We start from the raw sequence: 27148 nt of genomic DNA on the forward strand, positions 1-27148 counted from the left end.
CTTAATTCTCATAAGACTTTTACAGCTAAGTGTACTTCATATTTTACAAAGCTAAAGATCAAGATTCAGATTTGAAAGAACTTTTTAAAAAGATCTTCCCTGACTTTCTACAGCATTAAATAAATTTAAATTTGAAAGAGTGATCATATGGTGTAGTGTTTTTCAAACATTTGGGCAATGATTCACAGCAAGAAATATATTTCACATTGTGACCTATTTCACACATGTATCAGAAAAAATGTTTCACAAACAATTATTTATTTTTACCATGAGTGATGCTTTTTTATACTCTTCTACTCTACATTTTTTCTATTCTATTTACCTATAGTTTTGTTTTTAAGTTTTCATCTTAATACATTAAATTACTCTCGTGACCCACAGTTGGTTTTTGACCAAAATTTTGATTACTTAATTATTTGATCATTTAATTATTTAATATTTTCCTATTATTTCTTTGGTTCTCAAAGTAAACTAGAACTTTCATAAAGGTAGATATTACTACCAGGCATTCTTACCTCCCCTTATTGTTGGGCCTTAATATAGGTGTGTAATTAATAATATTTAATTTTTATGTCTGAAAATTCATAATAGTGCTTAAATAGAAGAGTCTGTGATATGATTCCTAGAAAGGGTAAAAGTGAGGAATAGGAGGTACAGGTCTAGGGGAGAAAAGTAACTTGTAGTTATAGCTGTCAACATTTTATTGAGAATCATCATTCCTGCATATTTCAATTATTTCTTTTCCACCGTAGGGTTGGCTTTATTCGATGTCCAAATAAGAGAAATTTCTAGTCCTATCCCTTGTCTCTTCACAAAATGAATTTCTGTCCAGATATGTATAGTCTGAACTCAAGAAAATCAGTTACGTAAACCACATATGAAATTACAAAGCACATTTCTTCTATTACCTTTAACTGTTTCAGAATGTAAATTTCTGCAAGATTCATTCAGATTATTCTTACATTATAAAAATCTATAATTTATATTTTCTTCTCGAATAGTGATACCCTTCTGTATTTTATTTTTTCTTAGGATTCCATTGACTTTAAATATGAAATAATTTCTTTCTAAAAGTTTAGATAAAACGTTTTCCTCTTATTGCTTGAAGGCACTCATATCCTGTGTACAACTTCTATATCATTCCTTGTGGACCCTTGGTATTACTACGAATCAAAAAAATTAAAAAGAAAATATAACATTAGGTGGGAAAAATATATATTTAAAATATTCATTGTGGGTATCATGAGAATCATATGGAACTAAATGTCTACTTTCAAAAGTATAAATATCATGAAATCCTTTAAACCTAGCATATGTTTCTTCGAATGAGACTCAGTTTTGAACAGATGTCCCCTTAGACCTGTTATATTAAGACTAAAACTACTAAATCAGCATTAGTTGTTTTTAAACTTAGGGCCATATTTTGCCACTGATTTTTATTCAAAGCTCCCACAGGCGTCAGTGGAAGATCGATGCATGGAAAAATGGCATAATATGTATCCTAGTTTTATTTATTTCATATGTATACAGCAGTATAAAATAATATATTACATTTACACTCATTTTACTTATGTATTATTATAGCATTCACAGTAACAAACACTATAGTTAAGATTTAAACTCATCTTTTGTTATAATACCCTGTTTTCACTCACAGATAACTGTCTTGAAAATGTGTTTAGAGCTGAAATTCCCTGCTTACTTTCAGCTCTATGATGTACGGATGTATTGGAAGTCTGAGTTCTAGCATTCAGACATTTTTGAGTCTCATGTGAAATTTTAATATTTGCATCATTAATGCAAAATTTTCATGCAACTCAAAAACATCTGGTGTGTAAAACTTCAAACTAAGCATGTGACAAGTTTTCAAGAAATAAAAGTCATTTTTCTAATTTTACAAATACTTAAAAAATAACAGTGATTAGAAATACATGCATGCACACTAAAGTATTAGAATTTTAGTCATATTATTGCCTGCAATACTCTGGCGGCACCCATCTACCAGCATTCTCATAGAATGCTATAATCTAAAACCTACGCCAAGTTTTAGAAGAAAAAAAAATACTCTATTGAACAGTAGTTTCACAAATTACTGTATAAGGATTTTGTTCAACCTAGCAGAGGGTAATTCCTTGAAGTGCTAACAATATATAAAATAATTTTACTATTCCATGGTGTAAAAAATATGGAATTTTGTCATTTTCTGTTTTTCCTTGTTAAAAAGGAACATAAAAAGGATGTTAAGTGCAAAGCCTTTACCACTACAAAATTAGAGTTGAAAAAGATAAAGAACCCAAGAAATTGCAATATGAAAAATATAGGATTTTCAGAAAAATTATCAAGTATACCAATGTTTTAAATATTTTTGAGTTCCTCGGGTATTCAAAGCACACACAGAAATATGAAGGGGTGAAAGAAAACCACATGCAATGACAGTTAACAGTTCTCTCATCAGTCAGTACTGTAAGCAATTTTCATTATCCTGCCTAACATTTGCAATATTCTGACTGAGTAATTATATTAAATAGTACCTTTACTCCAGCAAATACTTTGGTAAGGTGAAATGATACAATTTACATGCAGTTATTAAAGTTTATGTTGAGAATTGTGAGGGTTTCTGTTCCTTTATCGGAGAAGTAGGAGAGTTTCTACGTTACAGGAGATCTGCTGGCAAATTATAACATTATTAAGAAATGAAGCAAGAGGATGAATAATGAAAATATTTAAATCTTCTACTATAGCACTTATTTGCAATGTTTGATAAAGGCATTGCATTTAATATCTTCAAAAAACAGAATGTACATATTTCCTTCATATTTCCCAAGAAAGATGATACACTTACAGGGATACCATTATGTCTGCAAAGTAATTCTGATGTGGTATTTAAATTTCGGATTTAAAATGATTTCACAGAATTATGTTCACAAGGTAAAAATTAGAATTTTACATGTGGATAAAAGATTTCTAAAAAATTGTCGTTTGACATACCTTTGAAACATTAAGATACTATTTCCACAGGAAAATAGTTAGACGTTTTTACTACTTTTAACTAACCATGTTATCAAGGAGTAAATGCCATGATTATTCATTTTGGAAATAATTTACTGATGAAATATTGACTAATAATTTAGATATTATTTTCCTTTGATATTTATAAAATGATGTAAAATTGGATATTAGGATGACTAGATTAAACAGAAAAACTATTTTAAAATTCCTTTTCATACTAATCTAATAAGTGTTTTTTTTGACACCTTATTATCGGTGGATTGCATTTTTCTGTTTTAGAGTCCCTCATCATTGGTAAATAACATTTTAGCCAATTGCTAGGTGATATCCTTACTCTATTGTAATTTCTGATTTATTCTGGATGCAATAGATAATTGATTAATAACTAAACATTTGGTATTTTGTTTTAAGTAATTCTACTTTTCCCACAAATTAGGTAAAACTTCTTTGTTTTTTGTTGTTTGTTTTTGGAGATTAACGATATAATTTAAGAATTTAAATGCAAATTAGGAGAACTGTTACTATGACATATAAAAAAACTAATGCATAAATATATGGCATAAGACATTTGTTCAAGGGAGATTATATAAATTGACATAAAAGGCTAAATAATTAAAGAAACTTTCTTAGAGTTGCATGAATGAATATAATATTTGAAGTGAGTATAATCTTATTTTTAATGCATGTGATAAAGCAGATGGATGTGTGTTTTCCCCCATAATTGTAAAATGATGAATGAAAGGTTTTAATTAAAGCAGAGTGATTCAACAAGAAAATCATTTTCTTGTTTAAAAAGTAATTACAACAAACAGACGTTTTTCCAGCTAAATTATATAGAAACATATCCTTACTAAAATAGTTTATCATTCAAAATATTAATGTAGTAGTGCCAAAAGTTTGAGAAAATGTTACTGCTGCAGCTATGTGAATGCGTGTGCTTTTTGTGTCATATATGATGGATTAGTTTTATATATTTTCAAAGGGTCCCCAAAAGGCTGGAACATTACATATATTATTTCAGTATATAAAATGATTGGGATTATGACATATTAATATCTATAATTTGATAACAGTCAAATGAGTGATGACAAAATGCCACTCAAATATATACATATCAAGGACTTATGAATATACATATACATTTTAATGTTAAATAGAAGGAAAATATTCCCATTTAAGTGACCATAAAATGGAGTGGGTGGGAAACATTTCTTATGTGTTAAGTTTTAATCTGTTCTTTAATAATATAGCACAGCTCAAAATATCCTGAATTCATAAGATCATTTGACGATGAAGGTAAATATTGCCAAATTGATTTGTGATTTGGATTGGGCAAACATTCAAATATATTGAAGGCTTTTTTAAGGGGAGCTATGAGAATTCTTTTCTCTCATAATATCTCTCTTAGTTAAGCGATCAACAACAGCAGGAAAAAAGAAAAAAATAGGTAAAAGAAAAGAAAATACATCTTAATGGATTTAATAATTAACTTCATTGACTTAAAAACAAGAGGCAAGCTTAACCTTTCAAAGCTGACTCATGAGGATGTTTCTTATTAATAAAACACTGACTATATTTAAGAGATAAAACTTTCACATGTAAGATAATACTGAAGCAATAATGTACCATGCTTCTATCTCCAAATTTATTTATTTTAAATTTAGAGATCCTTGTATCTTATAGTTACTCTTTACCAGTTCAGATATCAACATATCTCTATATATTCATATAGAGTTATAAATGAATTTGATATTCGTGTGTTATTAGGAGCCACAAAACTATGCAAAACTATGTAAAATAAAATTCTGTGTGAGTCATGTGGTTGAGGACTTCTTAAAATAGTAATCTTAATGACGTGTTTTACATCACAAAATGTACAGACACCCAGTGTTTGTTTTTGTTTTTTCCTAACCACAAATACTGATGAATTTATAGATTCTTTATAAAAGCTTTAAACGATTCTAAATTCAAAGCCATAGAAATAGAATCGAAAGAATGTAGATTGTTAGATATTTTGATATTACATGTTCAGTGCTCTTCTGATAACATCGACAGCTATATCTTTGGCATTGAAAATTCAGTACGAGTTCTTGACAAAATTTTGTAGCTTAGAGCTTCATTTTCTTTTAAACAAGGAAAAACAGGGCTGAATAAGATATGAAAATTGGGAGGAAATTATTAAGGATTGTTTTTTTCTTAATAAGTTTATCTTTGGGACCCTGAATTACCTTTTACTTTACTATATGATGTGGACTGTATGAATCCATTTAAAAACCAACTGAGTTGTACCACATTTTAGGAAAATTATATAATATAATATATATATTTTATATTTATTTAGAAGCTTTGAAATAGTACAGTAAACACTTTGCAACACGGTGTATAAACTACAGAATGTCTTTGATATTTTGTGGGTCTTCAGAATACAACATTTTTTATAACCCACAGGTGAAAAGAACATAATCACAATCTCTCTTGTAAAGTTGGAATAGTTTGGGGAACACTTGATCACACAAAAATAATATAAAACAGTCAAGTTTAAAACAGTGATATTGCATTTATAATGCACAAATTTCCTTTATCTTTATGACTGGCTTCTCGTGGTGAATATAAACATCTAAAGGGCTCAGTGACATTTGGAGAGAGAAAGATATATAGTGCTGTAAACAGGCACACACTGATCGGAGAGGCAAAATCAGTTGCCTCTAAAGTTTCTACAGTTCTGCACATTTCAACTCATTTCTCAGGCCTGCTGAGAGCAATCAGGTCCTATAATTGGCCACGATGACTCCGCCGGCAATCTAATACTCAGTTACACACAACTAACTGGATGGCCAAGATAATGAAGTTGAAAAGTTGATGCTTTTGTTGGTCGACTTTGTGCAAATCATGCTGCTTCAGGTAAATCCTGTAGAATTGACTAGCATATCCTTTTCCGTGCTGTGAAAAAGAAAGAAAAATACTCTAAGAAAAGGAGCCTGGGTTTTGGAGTTTAGAATTGCATGTTATTGTGAAAGAAACAAATACAGTTGGAAATAAGTTGTGTCCCTGTACAGACCCATGTAGTGTCAAAATACTTCAGTGTTAACCTTGGTTTCTCATGGTCAGGTTATTCTGGTGCTTGGCTTTCTGGGAATGACAATTTTGATATTTTAACAAATCAGTCTTGCATGAGAGATGTATACTTTATATACGGACCACCAGTCATGTGGAGACTAACATTTTTAAGTGACATAGAAGACAATCCCTACTTCACTACTTAGGCACGATCAGAGGAGAGGGAAAAAATGTATGGCCCTTAAACATTCTAGAGCAGGTCTTTATAATACCTATGAACAACTGGCTATATGTTTAGTTCAATAAAGTCAAGTTATATATATTAAATCAATATATGATACAGAAAACTGTTCCAGAAAATACTTATGTAGCTAAAAAGTTAAAGGATGCTTCACATTCTCTAGGTTTACTTTATCTCATCTTTGAGATTATGCAAAAATCAAACCTTTTTATGTCTGAAAAATAAAAAAAATATATATATATAAATTTATCCCCTAAAAGCAATCAGTTTTCTTATAAATAAGGTAAAGGTGAAAAGAGAAAAAGTTATTGAATTTGGCCCAGTCTTATAAAATGCATTGAATTATGAAATAGAATTTCCAAATTCAATCATTTAGATTTTAAGATTTTAAGTATTTTATTTATTTATAATAATAATGGATATTTATTCCCACCTATCCATAATCTTTATATTTGGCAATAAGCACAATGAGAGTAAAAACTGCATTCCCTCAGTCAGAATCTGGCACATAATAGATATATAATAAAAATGTACTGAAAATTGTGTTCAATTTTGATGAAAGGTAATTTGGTTGTATAAAATCAATTGTAATAAAAAATATATATATACATATATATATATATATATATATATAGAGAGAGAGAGAGAGAGAATTAAGAATTAAGAACTACTCTAAATAGCATAACTGAATTATTTCAATCTGGTGAATAGTTGGATTTTTTTTGTTTCTTTTTGGGGTTCCTTTACACAAATGTAAGAATATAGTGGTAGTTCAATTCCTCCTCTATGGTATTTCCATTTATTTCAAGTGGGTTATTTGGTTATATATTTTTCCTAATTTATTTCCCTAATTCTCTCATTTATTTTTCTTCAGAAGCTCATTTTGTGAACCAGACTATCAAACATTGCTTCCCTAGGCTACTGTTTAGTAGACACGTCAATTAAAATTGTAAAAGTCAGGTACTGTCATTGACAGAAATAAAGTGCCAATGATTATATACCTGTTCTATATAGTAACTAGTATTGAAAAAAATCAAAACATATTTTGTTTTGTAATATTATATAGTATGATGAATTATAAAACAAGTTAGCTACAACACAAAACTACCTGGTAGTTATAACTTACCTGGTAATAATACTGTAGAGACTATTCTATAAAAGCGAATAGAAATTTTGCCCTTTTTAAATAATTAAATCCTATTTTCCTATGCTGTTGAATTCAAATACTGTTTCATGATAAACTTGAGTATATCTGACTTGAATATATTTTGTTCATACCACTCAGAATTTAAAATTCTTCAGTAAATTAGAATAATTAAGCACCACAGAAATTCAAGTTCATAAAATGAATTGGGCAAGTAATTACAGTGATCAAATAATTTATTGTCCAAACTGAACAATTATGTGAGTAAAAGGGAACGCTATTAATAATTGCATAAGACATAATCCTGTCCTTTCATGGAAAACTCAGGAGATATTAACACCCTATAAACAATATTAGTGTTCTCAAAATATGTTAGCGATATTACTTCCAGGATGAAGCTTTTTCTCAAAATACTGATTTATAGGAAACATCTTTTTAGTAGTTCAAGGACAAGGACAAAAGAAACTCAAGACTGACCTGTCTTCAATCTATAAAGTAACTTATTTTGTGTAAAAATTCACATACTGAAAAACTGCATCTTTGTATAATGTGGAAATTAGTCAACCTGATACATAGTTAAATCAGCAAAATATTTCTAATTAGGTTAAAATACTACTTATGGGAAAAGCTATTAGCATGGATCTTATGCGTTCGTTTTTTTTAGTCAAAATACAAAAAGAAATTGTATTATTAAAATAGTTTAGAGTTTTAAGAAAACAGAAATTGAGCACACATTATACTTGCTATTTTAAATCTAAACATAAGCTTAAAATGCATATTTTAATTACTGCAGCATGTGTGCTGCTTTTATTTAAAGCGCACCTATTCCAGCTGTTGTATGAATAATATAATCACCTTTTATTAAATTACCTCCTCCTACCTATCTGTTAACTCAGGAATTCCCATCTGAATAGGACAAGTGATAAGGGCTATGGTTACAGGTCAGAACAAAGTAGAATCAGGAGGAAAGATTTCTTCCATTTCTGAAGCAAATTTCCCAAATGTGAAGTACTGCCAGACAAACTAGAGAAAATAAATATTATTACTAAAGTTATAGCCACATACATTTTGTTTCAAGGCTTTTAAGAGCTGAGTTTGAATACTGAATACTCATTATCTTTGAGGGCTGTCTGGGTTAATGCTGAACAAGTAGCACACAAATATATGTATATTATATATGTATAAATACACACACACACACATATATATAGCAATGTTATTACATTTAAGAGTCAGTGCCAAGGACAGTTATTCCACAGCATTAATTGTTATGGCTATGCGCTTGCTGAAGCATTTCGGGCTAGAGAGAATGGGTCATATACATCGAATCTCTATGCTTTATGATGTATTCTACATACGTCTGGGAATTATGAAAGCATACTTGAAAATTTTCTGATTTTTCTTTTCAATTCACAAATATATTTTCCCCCTAGCTATTCATCAGCATATGTAGGGAATTGGTCACTTGGTATAGATAAAAGATTTTTTTTTCAGTCAAATCTAAAATAATAGGAAAAGGACTGTTAGTATTTCTTTTTACTTCTACTTATTCTTTTTCTGAAATACTTTATTCATGAGAGACACAGAGAGAGAGGCAAATACCTCTGAGCCACCTAGGTGTCCCTACTTCTACTTTTTCATTCACTGCATTTATTCTTCAGAATAAGTCATAGAAATCTCATATTTAAGACATTTATTGTCCGAACTAAGGATGAAAAAAACACTCTTAATGGAAAAGAGATATTCAAATATTTACTTTTTTTACAATTTACCATATATATGTATGTATGTATTTAACATATACATATGCAGGGATGCCTGGGTGGCTCAGCAGTTGAGCATTTGCCTTAGGCTCAGGGCAAGATCCCAGAGTCCCAGAATCAAGTCCCATACCAGGCTCCCTGGATGGAGCCTGCTTCTTTCTCTGCCTGTGTCTCTGCCTGTGTCTCTCTCTTTCTGTGTCTCTCATGAATAAATAAATAAAATCTTTAAATATATATATATATATATATATATGCATATACTAAACATACATTTTTTTAATGAAAGTTCCAGGTTAAATATCTTTCCTTATATGTGGAATCCTGTTACTGCCCTTGATAATTTGTCCTAAGTATGATATTAAACTTTGGAACATTTACAAATTCTGATCAATGACTATAAGCATGTATGTTGCAAAGATAATTGTAAAAATGCCAGTCCTGATATCCTATTTATACCATGCATAATAATAGTACAATTAGCTTGGTGAAAAATAATTTGTTATGATATATTAAAATGGCAATTCAATGACTTGAATATTCACATTTCTATACCTGCCTAACAGGAAGCAAAATACCATTTCTATTTTATGACAGTATGTGAACCACAGAAGCTAAAGAAATCAATAAACAGGGGCACCTAGGTGGCTCAGTCTGTTAAGCGTCTGCCTTCTGCTCAGGTCATGATCCCTGCTGAGCAGGGAACCTGATTCTCCTCTTCCTCTGCCCAATCACCCCCCACCATGCTTTCTCTTTCATTCTCTCTGATCTCAAATAAATAAAATCTTTAAAAAGAAGAAAAAAGAAAGAGAGGAAAGAAGAAAGGTGTGAAGCGATCTAACCTATTTTTGTGACTGAAAGAAAGAAAAGCTTTCCAATATCCCAGATGATTGAGACTCCACTGCAGTGAAAAACTTCCAGAGGCTGAGATCAGTAACCTACTCCAGAGCACATTCAAATATTTAATGAGCCTCAGGGTCAGGACACTTCTTTATATGTAAAGTGAATCTAGCAGAGGAGAGTTAAAGCCCATTACCCCTCATACAAGTCAGAAACACCTGCCCTCTGTTCCCTGAGTAAAAGCATATCATAAACTGAAAGATCGTTTAAAAGCAAGCCTCCATTAGAGATCTGTCCAGTTGAATAATCAATTCTTTTAACTTCCCTCTGTCTTATTCTTGAGCCATTTTTGAGGATTCTCTTTAAAAACCTGGCTATTTTTTTTTTCTGTCTTAACCGTAAAGTCTAGAAATGAGCATAGCAGCAGTTAACTGTTAAAAGTGGGTCGCTGCTTGATTTGTCTTTTATTTTCCCTCTTGAACAATATTAGATTTGCTTTTATAGGGATGGGGGAAGGGGAGGAGGGCGAGGGGTTGGGGTGAATGGGTGATGGGCACTGAGGGGGGCACTTGACGGGATGAGCACTGGGTGTTATTCTGTATGTTGGCAAATTGAACACCAATAAAAATAAGTTTATTATTAAAAAAACAAAAAAAACAAAAAAATTCTGCTTTTATATTTTAAAATATAATTGTACATTGTTCATATTGCAAATGTTTTCCTTTTCACAAAAATGACAAGATTTTAAATTTTAAGATATATTCAATGAAAAAATGGATAACTTATCATGAATTATAAAAAGACTGAAAACCTTCTGTTAATATAATATATATTTCTTTTGTCCGAATATACTAGCTTAGAGCGGCTGTAAGAACTTGACTAAATTTGAGTTCTTACATTTATTTCATAATATTCACAACATCCTCACACTAAATTTCTGTTTTTCCTTTCATCAGACAGTCTGCTTCTTATTCTATCTTGACAGAGTTAAGGGGTTAGAGAATATATCTAGAAATTAAGAGTTCATCTGGAGAAAGTGGTTCCAACTTGATTAGTCTTTTAGAAAGAAAACTTTGTGAAATAAATGACTCGAACAATCCTTCAGAACATTCATGCAAGAAATACATATTAAAGCCAAAATGTTCAGTTTGGTCGATATGTGTATGTTATGCTTACAACGTAATTTGCAATTAATAACTGCTTGTTAAAAGATACATTCATGGGTATTTGAAGACATAAGGAATTGGCAACCGTAGTTTTGTGGTATAGAAATTTGCATCAATGAAACGAGTAAATGGACAACATGTTGAGCCCGTCCTTTTCATAGACATTTTAACTCTAGCAAATTTACCACCCTTAACTACTATTAAAAAGAAAATCACTGCCTGTCCTTTTCGTCTTTCAAAATGACATCACTTAGACCAAATTCCTCAACTGGAGCCTCATACCTACCTAATCTAAATGCAGTTTCAACCACCCCCAGAGATGTAGTCAGTCAGTCAGTCAGTCAGTCAGTCAGAAGATAACTTTCTGATTAGCAATTAGCGTGCAGTGAGTCAGACACAAGGGCCTTGTCCCTTCCCCAAAGGAAGATGAGGTAATCTGCATAAGACCCCTTTTTTATCCCCCTAAGGAGAAGCAGCCTTGCCTGGAACAGTCCTTTCCTTTTGCTAATAACTTTCTTGCCCCACCTTCCTTCTATAAAAACCTTCCATTTTGTAAAATTCCTCAGAGAGCCCCAGTGTTTGCTGGATGCGATGCTGCCCGATTGGTGAATCATTTAATAAGGCCAGTTAGGTCTTTAAAATGCACTCGGTTGAATTTTTGTTACTTAACAATAGCCGCCATCTCCCCTAAGAATCTAATGCAACCAATATTTCTACATATTAGTTGTGATAAAGACCTTTTACTGGGACACCTGGGAGGCTCAGGGGTTGAGTGTCTGCCTTTGGCCCAGGGTGTGATCCCGGGGCCCTGGGATCAAGTCCCACATCTGGCTCCCTGCAGGCAGCCTGCTTCTCCCTCTGCCTATGTCTCTCTCACTCTCTGTGTCTTTCATGAATTAAAAAACAAACAAACAAACAAAAAAACCCCCCAAAAAACCCCCAAAAAACACTGTATACCTATTTGAGGCTATGGATTATACATGAATTAGAGCTAATTTTCTCACTAAGAATGGTATATGCAAAGAAAAGATTTATTTTGTGAGCTGTAATGAGCCCCCTAAGATCAAGTAAAGTTGATGCACTTGCAAAGCCCTGAATTTACTATTGGTGAATAGTTCAGAATGTATTGTTCAATGTTTATTTTCAAGCCAAACTTTGTTATTAATTAAAAGACTTAACGACCTTGAAAATAGGAGCTTCTATTTGTCCAGAAGTACATTCCACAACTGTGACAATTTACCATGACCCTCATGTAGCTTTGTATGAGAAAATGAATCCCCTTGAAATGTCCCGGGTTCCTTCTTGATAGAGGACTCATAGGCTTCTAGAGATTTCTATATATTTGCATGTGTTTGTGTGTACGTGGGACGTGTATTTTAAAATCACCTTCACACTACTCTGTGGGTTACTGCAACCATGTCAGCTACCACTAATATTTTTGACAGGGTAGATGTACAATTATAGTAACCCAATTTTGTTTGGCTTAAAAATCTTTAACTCTAATTAATTAGATTAATTAAGAGTGCTTTGAACTCTATAGCAAAAAACCAATGATAGTGTATCAGCTCCTTTAATTAGACAATACACCTTGATTATTATCATTATCTAAATTGATTTATGCAAGATAGCTAAAAACATAGCAATTGTGCATAATTTTTCCATCTAAACCCAAGAGTTGTCAATATGCTAAATATCTGTTTTTAAATGCTAAAAACATTACACTTTTAAGTTAAAGTATTTGCGAAAAAAATAAAAATCTACTATGACAAAGCATTGTATAAAATTTTATAGATTCAAGGAATCTATCTCAAACTCAGCTAGAAATGTGGGAAATTATGCCTTGGAAGCTTAACAAATTTTTCATGAAGGGGGGAAATAATAGGACATAACCCTGCCCAGCCCACGCTAGTCTTTCCATCAAGCGCTTTTGATGAACAAAAACACCTTGCCTCACTGGTATCTTAAAATCAAGTTTGGAGACTGAATTCATTTTTAAGTGCTTCGACTCTATTTTGATATGTAGTCGGGCAATGGAACTCTAACATATATTGCCCTCTATGTTTATGATAACATTGAAAATTTTCCTGGAATCCTTTGTCATAATCCATTAAATATGAACACTAATTTGTTCCAAAACTATTTGAAAATCACATTTTTACATGGGCAGTAAAGAAGTACTCTTCAAATTTCTTTTGAAGACAATACACTCAATTATCTCACTTTAATAATGACAAAGAATATTTTCATTTAAGTTAGACAAATACCATTATTTTGTGTATCTAAAATTCTAACAAAATATCCATATTTTCCTTTAAAGAATAAATGGTTCTTTTTCTTTGAGACTAATGAGCAATAATATTTACTGACATTTAGACACTCGTATTTCAACTAGTTTTCTTCAAAACAACATTAGAAGATCAAATTAGTTATTTCCCTGCAATATTGAAATTAGCATTAATTTTCAAAGCAGAAAGCACAAAAAATGCCTGAATGGGATTGGTCATTCCTACAGGTATAAGGATCTTATGCATATAGATCTATCTGCCACAAATATCATTGTATGTGAGTTCAGATCAACTACTAGTGATGCGCGCCACATTGTCTTTTATATGAAAACCAAGCCCATATTCCAGCAAAGATAGGAAAAGCTTAAAAAGTAAATACATAAGACCTTCATTTAAAAAATATATAGCCATGTATCTAATCTCTTAAACACTAATAACCTAGTTAAATAGGGATACAATTTCCAAATAATTTAAATAAGACCTTAGATAATTAAACCATGAAAATAAGTGGAAAATCTTCTGGATTGGTAAATAAAATACTTATAACACAATTTATACAAGTTTATTTTCAAGAAAGACACACACAATACACATGATTTAAAAACTATGTGTAAAAACATGGCTGTTTATTTAAGATTCTTAATGTTCTGATTTCCCCTAACATAATTCAGTTGCTTCTATGTCAAAACAAATAGCAGATTAAAAACAGGAATTGCAGGCTCAGAGAGGGGTTGGAAGAGAAAATAACAGAATGCCCAGTTATATTTGAATTTCAAATAAATAATGAAATACTCATTGGTGTACAAATGACCCATGCGGTATTTAGGTGTCATGTCTTTTATTTGCTAAACCTGGCAACCCCATCCCAAGACATCTGCTTCATGGCACAGCAGATGACACTAGTTACCAGTGAGGCAAATATTACAGTGTTTTCTAGAAAAATGTTGCATTATATTTTCTAATTATCTTATAACACTAGAATTCATATAATTTTATATGTATTTCCATCTAAAATGATTTAAAATTAAGACATCAAAGTTTCTTAAACTTTAAATTAAGATTTAAAATTCAAAGGAAGAAAGTAAAAAATATATATATAAAATTCAAAAGACAAAGAAATGAAATTCAGTTATCTACAATACAAATTCATATTTAATGAATTTAATGTCATACATGAATGCAAGGTTGTCATTTGAATTATTTCTTTGTGTCGTGATTAAATTTTAACCTTGATTTTGAATGAAATCTTTGGTTTTGTGAGATAGATATAGCATATTAGATAAAATGTTCTTTCTTCTTTTGCATAATAAATATAATTTTAAGTCATTTATTCTAAAATCTAAACGTATGTATACATTTTAATTTTAGTTATCTCCAGAAACTCATTAAACCTCCCTCTAGCTCTTGCAATCTAACCTATTACCAGATAATTAAAGCTTTGAAAACTGATAGGCGGGGCCCCTGGTGGGTTAGTCTGTTAAACATCTGCCTTCGGCTCAGGTCAGGATCTCAACCTACCCTTGGGCTCCTTGCTCAACAAAGAGCCTGCTTCTCCATCTCCCTCTGCTCCTTGCCTCCCCGCCCCCCACCAAAGCTCTCAATCTCTCTCTCTCTCAAATGAATAAATAAAATCTTTAAAAACTGAGAGGAAGTGAACCAAACTCACCTTTAAAAAAATAGCAAAAATGCTAAATTGTGGAAATAAGATTATATCATGCTTGTTAAAAATTAATTATGTACAAGGCAAATGACAAGATTTGGGTCCTTAAACAGTTATATTACATCTCATGACTTTACACTTTGTGCTTAAACAGGGTTCATCTTAATTACGGTAAATACTCACATAATAAATAAAATAAAAGTCATGTTATATGCTTACTATTTGTGAAAAATATCCCAAAAATCTAGGAAAAAGTTCAAATTTTAGACAATCTTTGCTGGTGCCAGTTATAGATCCTATTTAAATAATATCGACAATATATGTTTATATGTAAGATATCTATATCATTTTTAAAACATGACAAATGTACCAACCTACCTGCATGTTTAACAAAGTTCTCATACAAAACGTCAAAATTTTGTCTTATTCCAAAAGAAGTATTTGAGCTATTCAGTTGCCACAAGGTCACAGAAAAATAATTGTCTAAGAAAACAATCTGAAAATAACTTATGCAATAATGATGATAAGTAAAAATACCAAACATGTAATAATTGTTACACTGAAACTGCCAAACCTTAAAGTCAGATAAATTGCCTGTAGCCATAGTTATCTTGTACTATCAATAATCTCCTGTCCCTGCCTATAATCATGTATAACAATGGATCTCCATTTATGCTCATGTTTAACTACCTCATATTTACTTAATTTTTTACATATATTGTAAATTTATGTAATTCCAACAGACTATTGGAAAAAATATACTAGTGAAATCAGCAGTTGGCATTAGTGAAACATGAGGCTCAAGGAGTTTTTTTTTAAAGATTTATGTACTTATTTGAGAGAGCATGCACACATGCACACACACTTGCGAGTGGGGGAAGGGCAGAGAGAAGGGGAGGAGGAGAATTTCAAGCACACTTCCCACCGCAGGTCTCTCCATCCCAGGACCCTGAGATGATGACTTGAGCCAAAATCAAGAGTTAGATGCCAGCCAGGCACTTTGAGGCTTAAGGAGGTTTTAAAGAAAAAGTGATCGATCAGAAAAAATATTAAAAGGACAAATAGAGTTAAGAACAGAATAAAAAGTACATGGAAATTTCCGAATTTTGCAAGATGATGATTAGGAGTGAAAATGGTGAGGTTTGGGAGTTTTTGATTATTTGCTTTGGCATTAAGAGATTATTATAATTATATTGATTTTGTAAGTCAGGAGGATACCTATCTAGATAACTAAAGAGAAGAAAACAACAACAACAACAACAAAAAAAACTTGCTTTCTTAGCTTTAGGATGTTCCACTTGTTGATTCATTGATGTAGTCTATAAGTACCTACGGGTGTTTACTTTGCTCCAAACAAAATGTTGGGACTTGAGACTAAAATGAATACACATGGATTCTGCTCTTAAAAGATTTAACAATCCAATGGTAGAGGCAATTTTTTTTACAAGGTATTTTAAAAACAGCAATCCTGTATAAAAATCTAGAAGTTAATAAGAAGAATGTATATCTGTTTTTGTCTGGAAAGGCTCCTTATTCAAGGAAAAATGAGTTGAATGTTGATTAATGATAAGAGATGGCCAAACTCATGTGTTGGGCTGTGGTTTTGTATATGAGAGAGCATTCCAGAGGGAAAATAGAATGTGTCAAAGCACAAGGACCTGGGGAAAATGGTGAATGGAGAAGCTGATAATCATTGAATGACATGAAGCAAAAACTGTAGGCAGGGTTTCAACGTAAAAACAAAACTAAAAAACCTTTTAAAGTTAGTGAACATCATTGTGGCCACAACAGAGAGCTTCTTAAAATTTTTAGAGGAGACTACTGAAGTCAAACGTCTATAAATCTGAATTAATATGCCACTTGACAGTAGAAGCCCGTGGAAAACAGAGGAGTCTTCATTAATTTTGGTGAGCTGGGCAGAAAGGACTGGGTTTGAGGCATACAAAAGAAAGTGCACCTGTGTCTCTTCACAGAGCCCAGCAAAGCTACTAGGGTTTATCCTTCACATATCTGGAAATAGTTTGTATTCCATCACCCCAAATCTTCAAAATGTAACAAAATATTTTGCAATCAAATGATTACCAGGGTGTTTTGGAGCTCATAACCCAATACTTAGGATAATTGTGAGAGAAAAAAATGGTAAAAGGAGCAGCTCAAAGAAATGATTCTGTCCCAAATCTCAAGCCTCAAGTACTATCAACAGCAAAAGCGAGGTAAAACGCATAGAAAAAATTTTCCCCACACATTTTAAAAAAGAAAAAATAAGGCAGATAATGATCATAGGCTAACATTAAATTTACTTTATAACTGTGAAACTGAATTTTTCTAAAATAAGATATAGCTTCTTGTTTATTCTTTCACAGAGAGACACAAGTAAATCTCATCCTGGGAACATCTGGTCGCCAATTCACAGAAATAGTGAAGACACAGGGACAATTTTAATTATGGCATTTAAAACAACATTTTTAAAGTGATTAATGGTCACATGCATTTGATCAAATCTTTCCTATCGAAAAATAACTCCAGCCTACTTGTATTTTCAGTTATCACCCTTCCTTACATCAACTTTTCACTTCCAAAAATCTTAATTTAATAACGTACACATTTTATAGTCTCACAATTCATCGTGAGACTGTAAAAAATTTCATACTTTCGATATATATTTTAGGCGTAGTATTTTATCTCTCTCCATCTTTTTTTTTTTTTTTTTTAATTTTTTTTATTTATTTATGATAGTCACACATAGAGAGAGAGAGAGAGGCAGAGACACAGGCAGAGAGAGAAGCAGGCTCCATGCACCGGGAGCCCGATGTGGGATTCGATCCCGGGTCTCCAGGATCGCGCCCTGGGCCAAAGGCAGGCGCCAAACCGCTGCGCCACCCAGGGATCCCTATCTCTCTCCATCTTATTGAAATGTACTTTCAAGGGTATTCCTAGTTGGTTATTAGTTTTCCTTTTAAAAATGTATTTTATTTAAATTCAATTTGCCAACATGTAGTATGGTTATTAGTTTTCCAATCAAAATGTATTCTCTTCTGCGCACCTTGGTGGCTCAGTTGGTTGAGCAACTTGTTTTTGGCTCAGGTCATGATTTCAGGGTGATGAGATCGGGCCCTGGTAGTCCCTCTCTCTCTGCTCCTCCAATCTGGCTCTTTCTCTCTCAAATAAATAAATAAAATCTTTAAAATAAATAAAGTCTTCCAGCACATGAACTTCAGTAGTAGTATAATGGGGGTGGGGGGGGAATCTTTTCCCAATCATTCAGTTTGAAGATTTTGGAACCATCCTGGATAACTACTTTGTCTTTTATTGCTACGTTTAGAATTCTAATATTTTCCTTACTTTTTTAATTCTCTAATAGTAATCCCTTCATTGCCATTCTCCACAAGCCTCTTATTGCCACAAAGCCTGACAACTGCAATAACGCTCTGTTGACAAAAACAAAACCAAAAACACAACCAACACATCTTTGCAGACTCCTTTCTGAATAGCGTCCAGTTTTTTTTAAGTCTGGGATTCAAATAGCGAATGGGACACAATTAAACGCTTCCTCTAGAATCAGGTGGTCTCAAATAAAAGCTTATCTCTCCCTCATTGGCCATCAGACCATTGACAAGTTACTGGACATCTTTTTTTAAATTTTATAATCTGTAAATGGGTCAAAATACTTATTTCTTTTTGTTATTGTAAGGCTTATATGGATTAATATCTGAGAAACTCTTAGATTCCTTAGTACTAGGCTGATAATAAGTGCTTAACAATTGTTCGCTACCATTACTATTGGTTTTATTATTTAAAATGAATCTTAGTCTATCCAAAACATAACTTTCAACTTTAACTTCCACTATTCCCCTTAGATTTATGTTATAGATTCGATAACTTGGAGTATTCACTTCTTCCTATGTATCTCTCTCGTTTCACACTTTTGTTCATCGAATTCTATACTCCATGGAATGCCCTTTTCTGTATCAGTAAAAATCATTCAGATAGTTCTCCAATAAAGGACCTAAAGTACAGTTCTCTAAATCCTTCCTTGGTTACACTCTAAGAGATCTTTTCCAAACATAGCCAAAGATATTTATATAAAAAAGAAAATATCTTGTTTATCTGTTAATGAGATGAGAAACTTAAAGTAGAACCATTGAAAAACAGTGCATTTTGAGAAGAGAGAAAATGCTTAATTGCAGTTGACACTGCAATTTCTTTCACAGATATGTAAATGAAAAAAACAATTAAATCTGTTTTAAAATTTGATTTTTTTCCCTATAGTTGGGCAACAGTACTATTAAATGGAGGAAATTTCACCATTTTAAAAAAATGAGAAATGTTTGTTTTCATATTAGGCACATAAAAAGAAGAATATATAATGCTGAATTGTAAATTTACAATTGTAAATTGTAACTAAAACTTAGTCGTTAGGTTTGTTGTTATTCAGGCAAAATAGTGATAAACATGCAAAACCGACCTGGAAGGAAGGAGACAGAAAACACATGCAATCATAAAATCCTGAACAGTAGAACAGTACACAATGGGCCCAACGAATAAACCAGACACAGAAAGTAAAGTTTGGGTAGTTTTTCAGGCATTTTTCAAATGAGCTTGTGACATCATTTGCTAGTTCTACGTGACTTTTAAAGACAAAGTTACAAAAACAGAAATAAAGATGCTGACTGAAAGAATTAGGTTTATCAGACAGCGGGATCTTAGTGAAGAAAAAGAAGCAAGAGGGATCCCTGGGTGGCGCAGCGGTTTGGCGCCTGCCTTTGGCCCAGGGCGCGATCCTGGAGACCCGGGATCGAATCCCACATCGGGCTCCCGGTGCATGGAGCCTGCTTCTCCCTCGGCCTGTGTCTCTGCCTCTCTCTCTCTCTCTCTGTGACTATCATAAATAAATAAAAGTTGAAAAAAAATATTTAAAAAAAAAAAAAAAAAAAAAAAAAAAAAAGAAAAAGAAGCAAGAAAACATTTGAGCTTCTGCAGGTTCAAATACTGATGGAGGCAGAGATATCTTTCGTCTATCTTATAGAAAGATTCAATTTTCACATAGTAACAGGTTGTTTTCACTCTGTGTGATGATCTTTGGGCATCTGGGTCTCCCACACAAGGGTAGCAGAACTCTTTGGAATTCACAGTGTCCTAAGGCCAGAGCCCACTCTATTGTGCCAGTACAATTGTCACAATGCAGATTATGTCAAATTAGATATGGGCATCTATTTGTATCAGTTAACAATTTTTGGGGGGCCTGAAGAAATATAAATTCTTTACTTTCAAATATGTGCTGCTTCTTATACTAAAATAAGAATTTGTCATTTCAAATGTGTATGCTTTGTCAGATTATTTTTGCCATTTGTCGTACCTAATCAAATATCTTTAGTCATTGTTAATGCACAAATAAAGTAAGAAGAATGTGAAATTAAAAAAAATATATAATTGTGCTTTGTGACTAACATCACCATAAAATGAATACAATCTAGTCTTTGCTGGGCATTATACCTTTGGTTCTGTTCGATCGGTTTCACTGGTTTCACAGATGAAAAAGAAAAATAGGGATACAGAACTTTTAAAACATATGTATTATGTGAAAGAATATATACTGCAGATGTAAAATAGTGATATATCGTGAAAAGAACATTTGGAGTCTGATTTTTCTCTGGGAGTAAAAGAAAGCATAATTAGTTCTATTTAAGCTAGAATTTTAATTTTCTCCATACTCAGGCTGATGTCATTGTTCCAATTTTAACTGAATATATGGTTGCCGTGAACACTTAATGAGTGCTTCCTTTGGGCCAGGAACTCAATGCTTTAGATGTGTTAAATAATTTAATCTCTACAATGAGCTTTTGAGGATCTATGTCACAGATGAGGTAAATGAGTTACAGGAAGGTTAAAGAAATTACGGAGGTCACACAGCTAGGAACTGGCGGGATCAGTATTGGAACGCTGGCAGATTGGCCCTATAACCAGAACTCTTAATTATACTACATCACATCTCTGATCTGAGGACAGATATAAAGACCTACTCCTGTAATTATGTAGTAGGATGCAAGTCCAAAGGAAGTACACACATACCATAAGAACAAAATCAGAAAGTGATATTTGCTGAAATTAAAAATTCCAAGTTATCATAAAGTCAAAAATGGATAAAATCAGTGATGCTTAAGAAGATGTATCCCCAAAATAATAAGACTGGGGTATTTTTTGAGTATTTGCCAAGATCACAACCCAACTGGAAAGTAGGCTGTGCTTCATGTATATCTTAAAGGAAGTTGAGAACTTTTTGCTAGTGTTATAATATGCCTGAGGTCGGTTTATTCATTTTTTTTTTCAGAATTATCTCAAAAGATGGCTGGTAGTTGGCATGAGGTATAGGGTGGAAGGATATAAATAATTAAAAATGCTTTTGCATATTTCTAGAATGGTGCAGAGAGAGGCGACACTAAGATGATCTGATCCGAGTATGTTGATCCCCACAGAAGATACTGTATCCTTCGACTGAATGAGGATGCATGAGGCTATGTGTGATCACTAATAATGAACTTGATCTGATGCCCTTTACATTTGCAACCAAGGTTCTCAGTATTTCTGTTTTTCCCTTGGATATCTCTCAAGAGTATTTCAATTGATTCCATTATTACATTTGTATTTAAATTAAGGTATTGATCTTATTTTCACATCTGTCTGTGATGACTTCAGGAGCCATAATCATTTTCTTATATGGTTGTCCTGCAGGACATTTATGTAATCTAGTTCTAAGGCAAACAAAACTGAAAATCACTGTGCCTGGAATATATAGTAGGTGCTCAGTGATAAGTTTTCTTGAATATGGGTCACACTGTTTTTGTCAGTAGCTTGGGAAGACATGCCTAAAGCAGCTGGTTAAAAACTTTTCCTACAGCTTTAAACCACCATGGCACTACTTTAGGATAAATAATAGTATTACAAGTAATAGGACCTCTTGACATCCCTCTGAAATTAGAAAGTAACTGAGATATGAAAAACTTTGAAAGATTAATAAAGGGCATAGAGTTAAAATTAACCTCAGAGAAACATAACATGTTTTTTATAAACTACATTAAATGTTTTCATTTAAGGGGAAGATAATATTTCACCGTATTAGATATATTAGAACACCTTCTCTATAAGCTTCATGAAAACATAATTTCTATGAAGAATTCTTACAAAGCAAGCAATATAAGTTCTCAGGATTATGTCCCTAGATCCCAGGCTCAATTGTAAATGCAAAAACTGAAAATTAAATTATTTAACATCAAGCATTTCCTAAAAATAATTCTAAGTAAGCCTGCATTAAAAAATTACCTTTCTCAGTAATTTCAATGAGTCAATATTTCGTTCTTATAATTTGAAAAATAATTATCTTCACACCATTCTATATGTAATTAAAAAATATTGATTTCCTAAATCCTTCACTTAATTCAAGTTCAAAGGAGTTAAAATTCACTCCAGTCTATCAAAGAAGGCATTTCTACGTTGCTTAATACCAAACTCCTTTGCCGCTATAAAATTAAGTATATTTATATAATCACAAAATATTCATGTATCTAAATCAAAAATTATTTCATCACCCTTGCTTGATAAAAATAACTATCACCTTATAACATTGGCTGTGTATTTATGAAATCAGTGTTTTTATTGTGTCTTATTTCATCTTTTCATGCCTATAAAATGTGCACTCGGTAATAGCTACTACTGTTATTAAATTTAGACTTAATGTTTAGCTAATACAATTTCCCATCTGATTATTTTTCTTTTCATCTTATTTTTCTTAAGTGTATAATTAATTCATGCTTCCATGTTGCCAAGCTAATGCTACATTTTAATTTACTCTCCAAAGTAACAAACCAAAATGTAATGATCATATACAGTGCTTGCTATACCTTCCAAAATAGTTAAGAAAGCACATAGTACTATTAAGTTTAAGAAATGGGCGGCTTGACCTTGTATCATTATTAATGGCTGTTTCCGTTTTTTACTTAATTGTGAGCCATTTCATGGTAGGTGACACCAAGGATTTTCCTTAAAATTCAGCAGAAGATAATATGATACCAAAAGTGGAAAATTCTTATTATAGAAAAAATAAGCCAGTTCAATAAGGATTATTTATTTGATACAGTAAGGTACTTAAAATCTATTGTCCTCTCTCTCCCTTTTATAAATTATTATTATATATAATATGGAGCCTTACATTTTTATTTGTAATGATACAATATTTTATTTTTAATAGATACAAAATGTTATATATTGCACATGTATATATATACATACATATATGTATATATGTGTGTATATATATATATATATATATATATATATAATATAACAGACATTTTATACTCCACTTTTGCCCTCTATACATGTCCCCAGATTTCCTTCTAAAATTATGATTTCTTAATTTCTAGTCTTGGATATTTAATTGTCTGTTACAATTCAATGTGTGAGGGGAACAAAAAAGTCTTCATAAAACCAATTTTTGTCCTTTCAAAATCCCTAAGAAATATAAGAAGTCATCAACACAGAAATAGGAAGGGAAGGACATAGATCAAAACCTAGGCTTTATCAATTGTCTTCCCTCATCCTCCGGTAAAACTGAGCCTTATCCCTTTCACTCCCTCCTCACCAGCCCCAGTGCTGGGAAATGGGTTCTGCAGGAAATACATCTCAGAGCTAGAAAGTGCCATTCCACCAAATCACAGTTGACATATGCTGTCTACGTTGGTAGTTTGTAAAGCTCTCTAGGTATAGTGTTTCCGTATCTCTCAGGAGCAAATACCAATGTCAGGGTCAGAATATTTCCCATAATGTGTAATTTACATCTCTCAGGATGCAATATAGCTCCATTTTCTCTTTTCTGCTCTCAAGAAAGACAGATTAACTGATCGCTATCTTATCTGTGTAGTATTTGTTTAAACACTTAACATTTGTTAAGTCACCTCTCCCCCTTTCTTCTCAATTCACAGTCCCTCAATCCTTTTAAACTCTCTTCAGATATGCCATTTTCTAAAATGTTAATCTCTTTATTTTAGTAAGTGTCCCTTTAGCATCATGAATGCCAATTTGCCACAATCCTCTAACCCAGACTCAAAGAAATGAGAAATACAGACATTTCCATTTTTCTTCTCTTTCATTATAATCTGGTATTCAAATGAACATATAAATATTTGCTTCTATAAAACACCACTAAATTAACAGATTATTTTCCATCAATAAGGAGGATATAAAGACAGGTACCAAGCATTTTCTAAATGACCAGACATGCTAAGAATTCCAAAAATAGTAAGAGAAATCATGTGCAAGGAGAACACATGCTAACTAACCTGTCTTTTTAGCTTACACATTGGTTTATTTTAGGCTCTGCTGATTGCTTACCCTGTATTATCAGAGAGAATAGCTGGCTATTACACTTTAGGGAAACACATATATTATTCTATTTCATTTATTCAAATGATAGAAAATTAAAAACCCAGAAAAATTAATTTTTGGTTAGAGGCCAGGACAGTGGTACCCCCTGAGGTGGTAGTAGCTGGAAGAGGACAAAATACAGGACTTTTTGAGGTACTAGTAATGTTTTGACTACTGAACACAATACCCAGTTAATGCTGTGGTCACAGATTACACAAGTGAGCTCATTTTGTGAAAACTTGGGTTATATATACATTTGTGATTTTGTTCTTTTCTACAAGTATTTTATACTTTTATAAAAAGTTTAAAAATAAAAATAGATTGCTTTGTATGGAGCTCATTTTAATCATGAATCAAATTAGTTAAATGTAAATAGCATTAATATTTATGAGAAAATTATAAATAATAAATGTACATGTAAATATTACTTAGGAGAAAGTATGGAAATTTGAACAATTACTAGACAATGATAGTAAGAACTTTTTAAAAAAGGAATACTCTTCTTGCAGTAGTGATAAAAATAGACTTTTATCTTTAATAAACATATGCTGAAATATTAATGGATTAAGCAGTAGGATCTCTGGATTTGCTTTAAAAATCTGAGTGAAAAGAAAATGTTTTAGCATTGGATGAAACAAATTTGGCCAAGAATCGATAATTGTTTAGGCTGGAGAACATGGAGAGTTTACTACTATTCTTTCTATTTTTGTATATGCTTGAAATTAGCCATCATTTTTATGTCTAAAAGTATAATTTAGTAGAACTCTGTAGATTCTATGTAATATTGTTTTCTATTGCCATTGTTCTTATCAAAAAGACTGAGTTAACTCTAGAATCAGGACATATCTACTAAAAGATAACTAGATTTCATGATATCCAGTGTATTCATCTGATGAGATTTTCTCTGGCAAATAAACCTTAAAGCCACACCATTAGTGACTAGCAAAGGTTTATTAACAGTGGGGAAGAAAAGCACAATGATTTTTTACTAATCTTACAGTTCAGCCTCCAGATTTTCTACACACTTTCTAAGAATAAAATGACAGCAACAGTTAAACTGTAACATTAACCTTCATATCTATGGACCTATTCCTAAGGCTATTTTGCTTAAACCTACATGTGAAAAATTTTATCTTATATACACCATCAGGTGTGTACTATCAAGACAATTTATTATGTACAATTTATTATCTACTGTTGCTTTGTTGACTCAGAACTTTCTACCATGTATTGCACTGAGACAAAACCCAATGATACGTTTCGTGAGATCACAAAGAACCCCTTCACCATGGCTATTCCTTTAACCAGGGTGATTCAAAATTTAACTCAAGAAATAGATATTTGATATTGATTTCATTTATGTATTTCTCCTGGGCTTGGGTCTTTTTTATTCCCTTTTTAGTACACTTCTTGAAAACTTCAACAAAAAATACTTTTTATGAATAATGCAGTCTTTATCTAGCTTTCAGCTTAAATATAGATATTGGAATAAATATGAATCTTCAACTACTTGATGATAAACTAAGTCACTTTTCTAGTATGTGTAAAATATACCATTAAATATCCAGCACAGGTAATACTGGAATCTAGGGTAGGATTCTGGCTAATAGCAACATGAAAAGAGGAAAAAAATCCTATTTGTACAAACAGCAACAATAATATTTTCCTCAGAATACAAACATCTATTTCCCCTACAGTGTAATGGTTAATTTTGCTGTAATATGCAATGGGAACTGGGCCTCAAAAATACAACTAGTACCTTAAAAGATAAACAGACCAAAATCGATTATGTCACTTGTCTGTTTCTCAAAAAACACCATATTATTATATTTAACAGCTTCTGATAATGAAGTAGCCATTAGTTAAATAATTATGCTCTGTTTCTCCTCTGATAATTGATAAATAAAATTAAAAATTAAATTCTTCTATATGGGATGCATATAGGCACAAATGTGTCCATACAATAGACTCATGAAATAGAACACAGAAGATATGTTTAAAATTACTCATTGAACTCAATGACTTAAAAGCTGTCATTGAAAATTCTTTTGTCATTGATAATTTAATTACTGTACAGATTATGGAAATTTTGTTGAAATTAAGTTCATTTATACTCTTTCAATCTTCACACTTAAAAGAAAGGTATCTCTAGGAGAAAGAATATGGTTATGTGCCTAGCTATAATGTTCAAACCTAATATCATATAATGTATTGATGAAAGAATCAGAAATAAAACCCAGATTTTTATCTGTGAAGTTTTCTAGCTTATAATTTCTCTTTATCTAGATCCTTTTGAACATAATTACATTTAGGTTTAAATGTTTTCAAATCCTCTATACTGTCCCACCTAAATTGATTAGATGATTAGAGGCCACTAATGCAGGATTTAGGGAGTCTTATTGGATCTTGATATAAAACTTCCAAGATTTTTATTATACTTTGGGAAACATTAAATAGACTCCCATTATGCTGAGTATAGTCCTGATTTGATAAAATTATTTAATCTTGAACAAGAACCTCACAGTCCAAAACAGTTTCCAAGCCATATTGTCCAAATGATGCTGTCTAA

The 27148-nt window shown here is 32.0% G+C and overlaps 1 protein-coding gene across 2 annotated transcripts in view; it reads right to left on the reverse strand.

Annotated features, from left to right (window-relative positions):
• PCDH10 (protocadherin 10) overlaps positions 1–27148 on the reverse strand; it is a 61270-nt gene that overhangs the window by 14049 nt on the left and 20073 nt on the right. Inside the window, exon 5 of one of the 2 annotated variants that reach the window (XM_038564632.1) lies at positions 1491–5949. The exons of the other annotated variant lie outside the window; for it this stretch is intronic. Within the exon in view, the coding sequence (XP_038420560.1) occupies positions 5930–5949 (20 nt within the window). The 3' untranslated portion in view covers positions 1491–5929. Of the gene's footprint in view, positions 1–1490; positions 5950–27148 lie in introns of those variants that run through there. 2 annotated transcript variants of the gene reach the window in all.

The sequence above is a fragment of the Canis lupus genome, chromosome 19, assembly GCF_011100685.1.
Source record: "Canis lupus familiaris isolate Mischka breed German Shepherd chromosome 19, alternate assembly UU_Cfam_GSD_1.0, whole genome shotgun sequence".
NCBI classification, from domain to species: domain Eukaryota; kingdom Metazoa; phylum Chordata; class Mammalia; order Carnivora; family Canidae; genus Canis; species Canis lupus.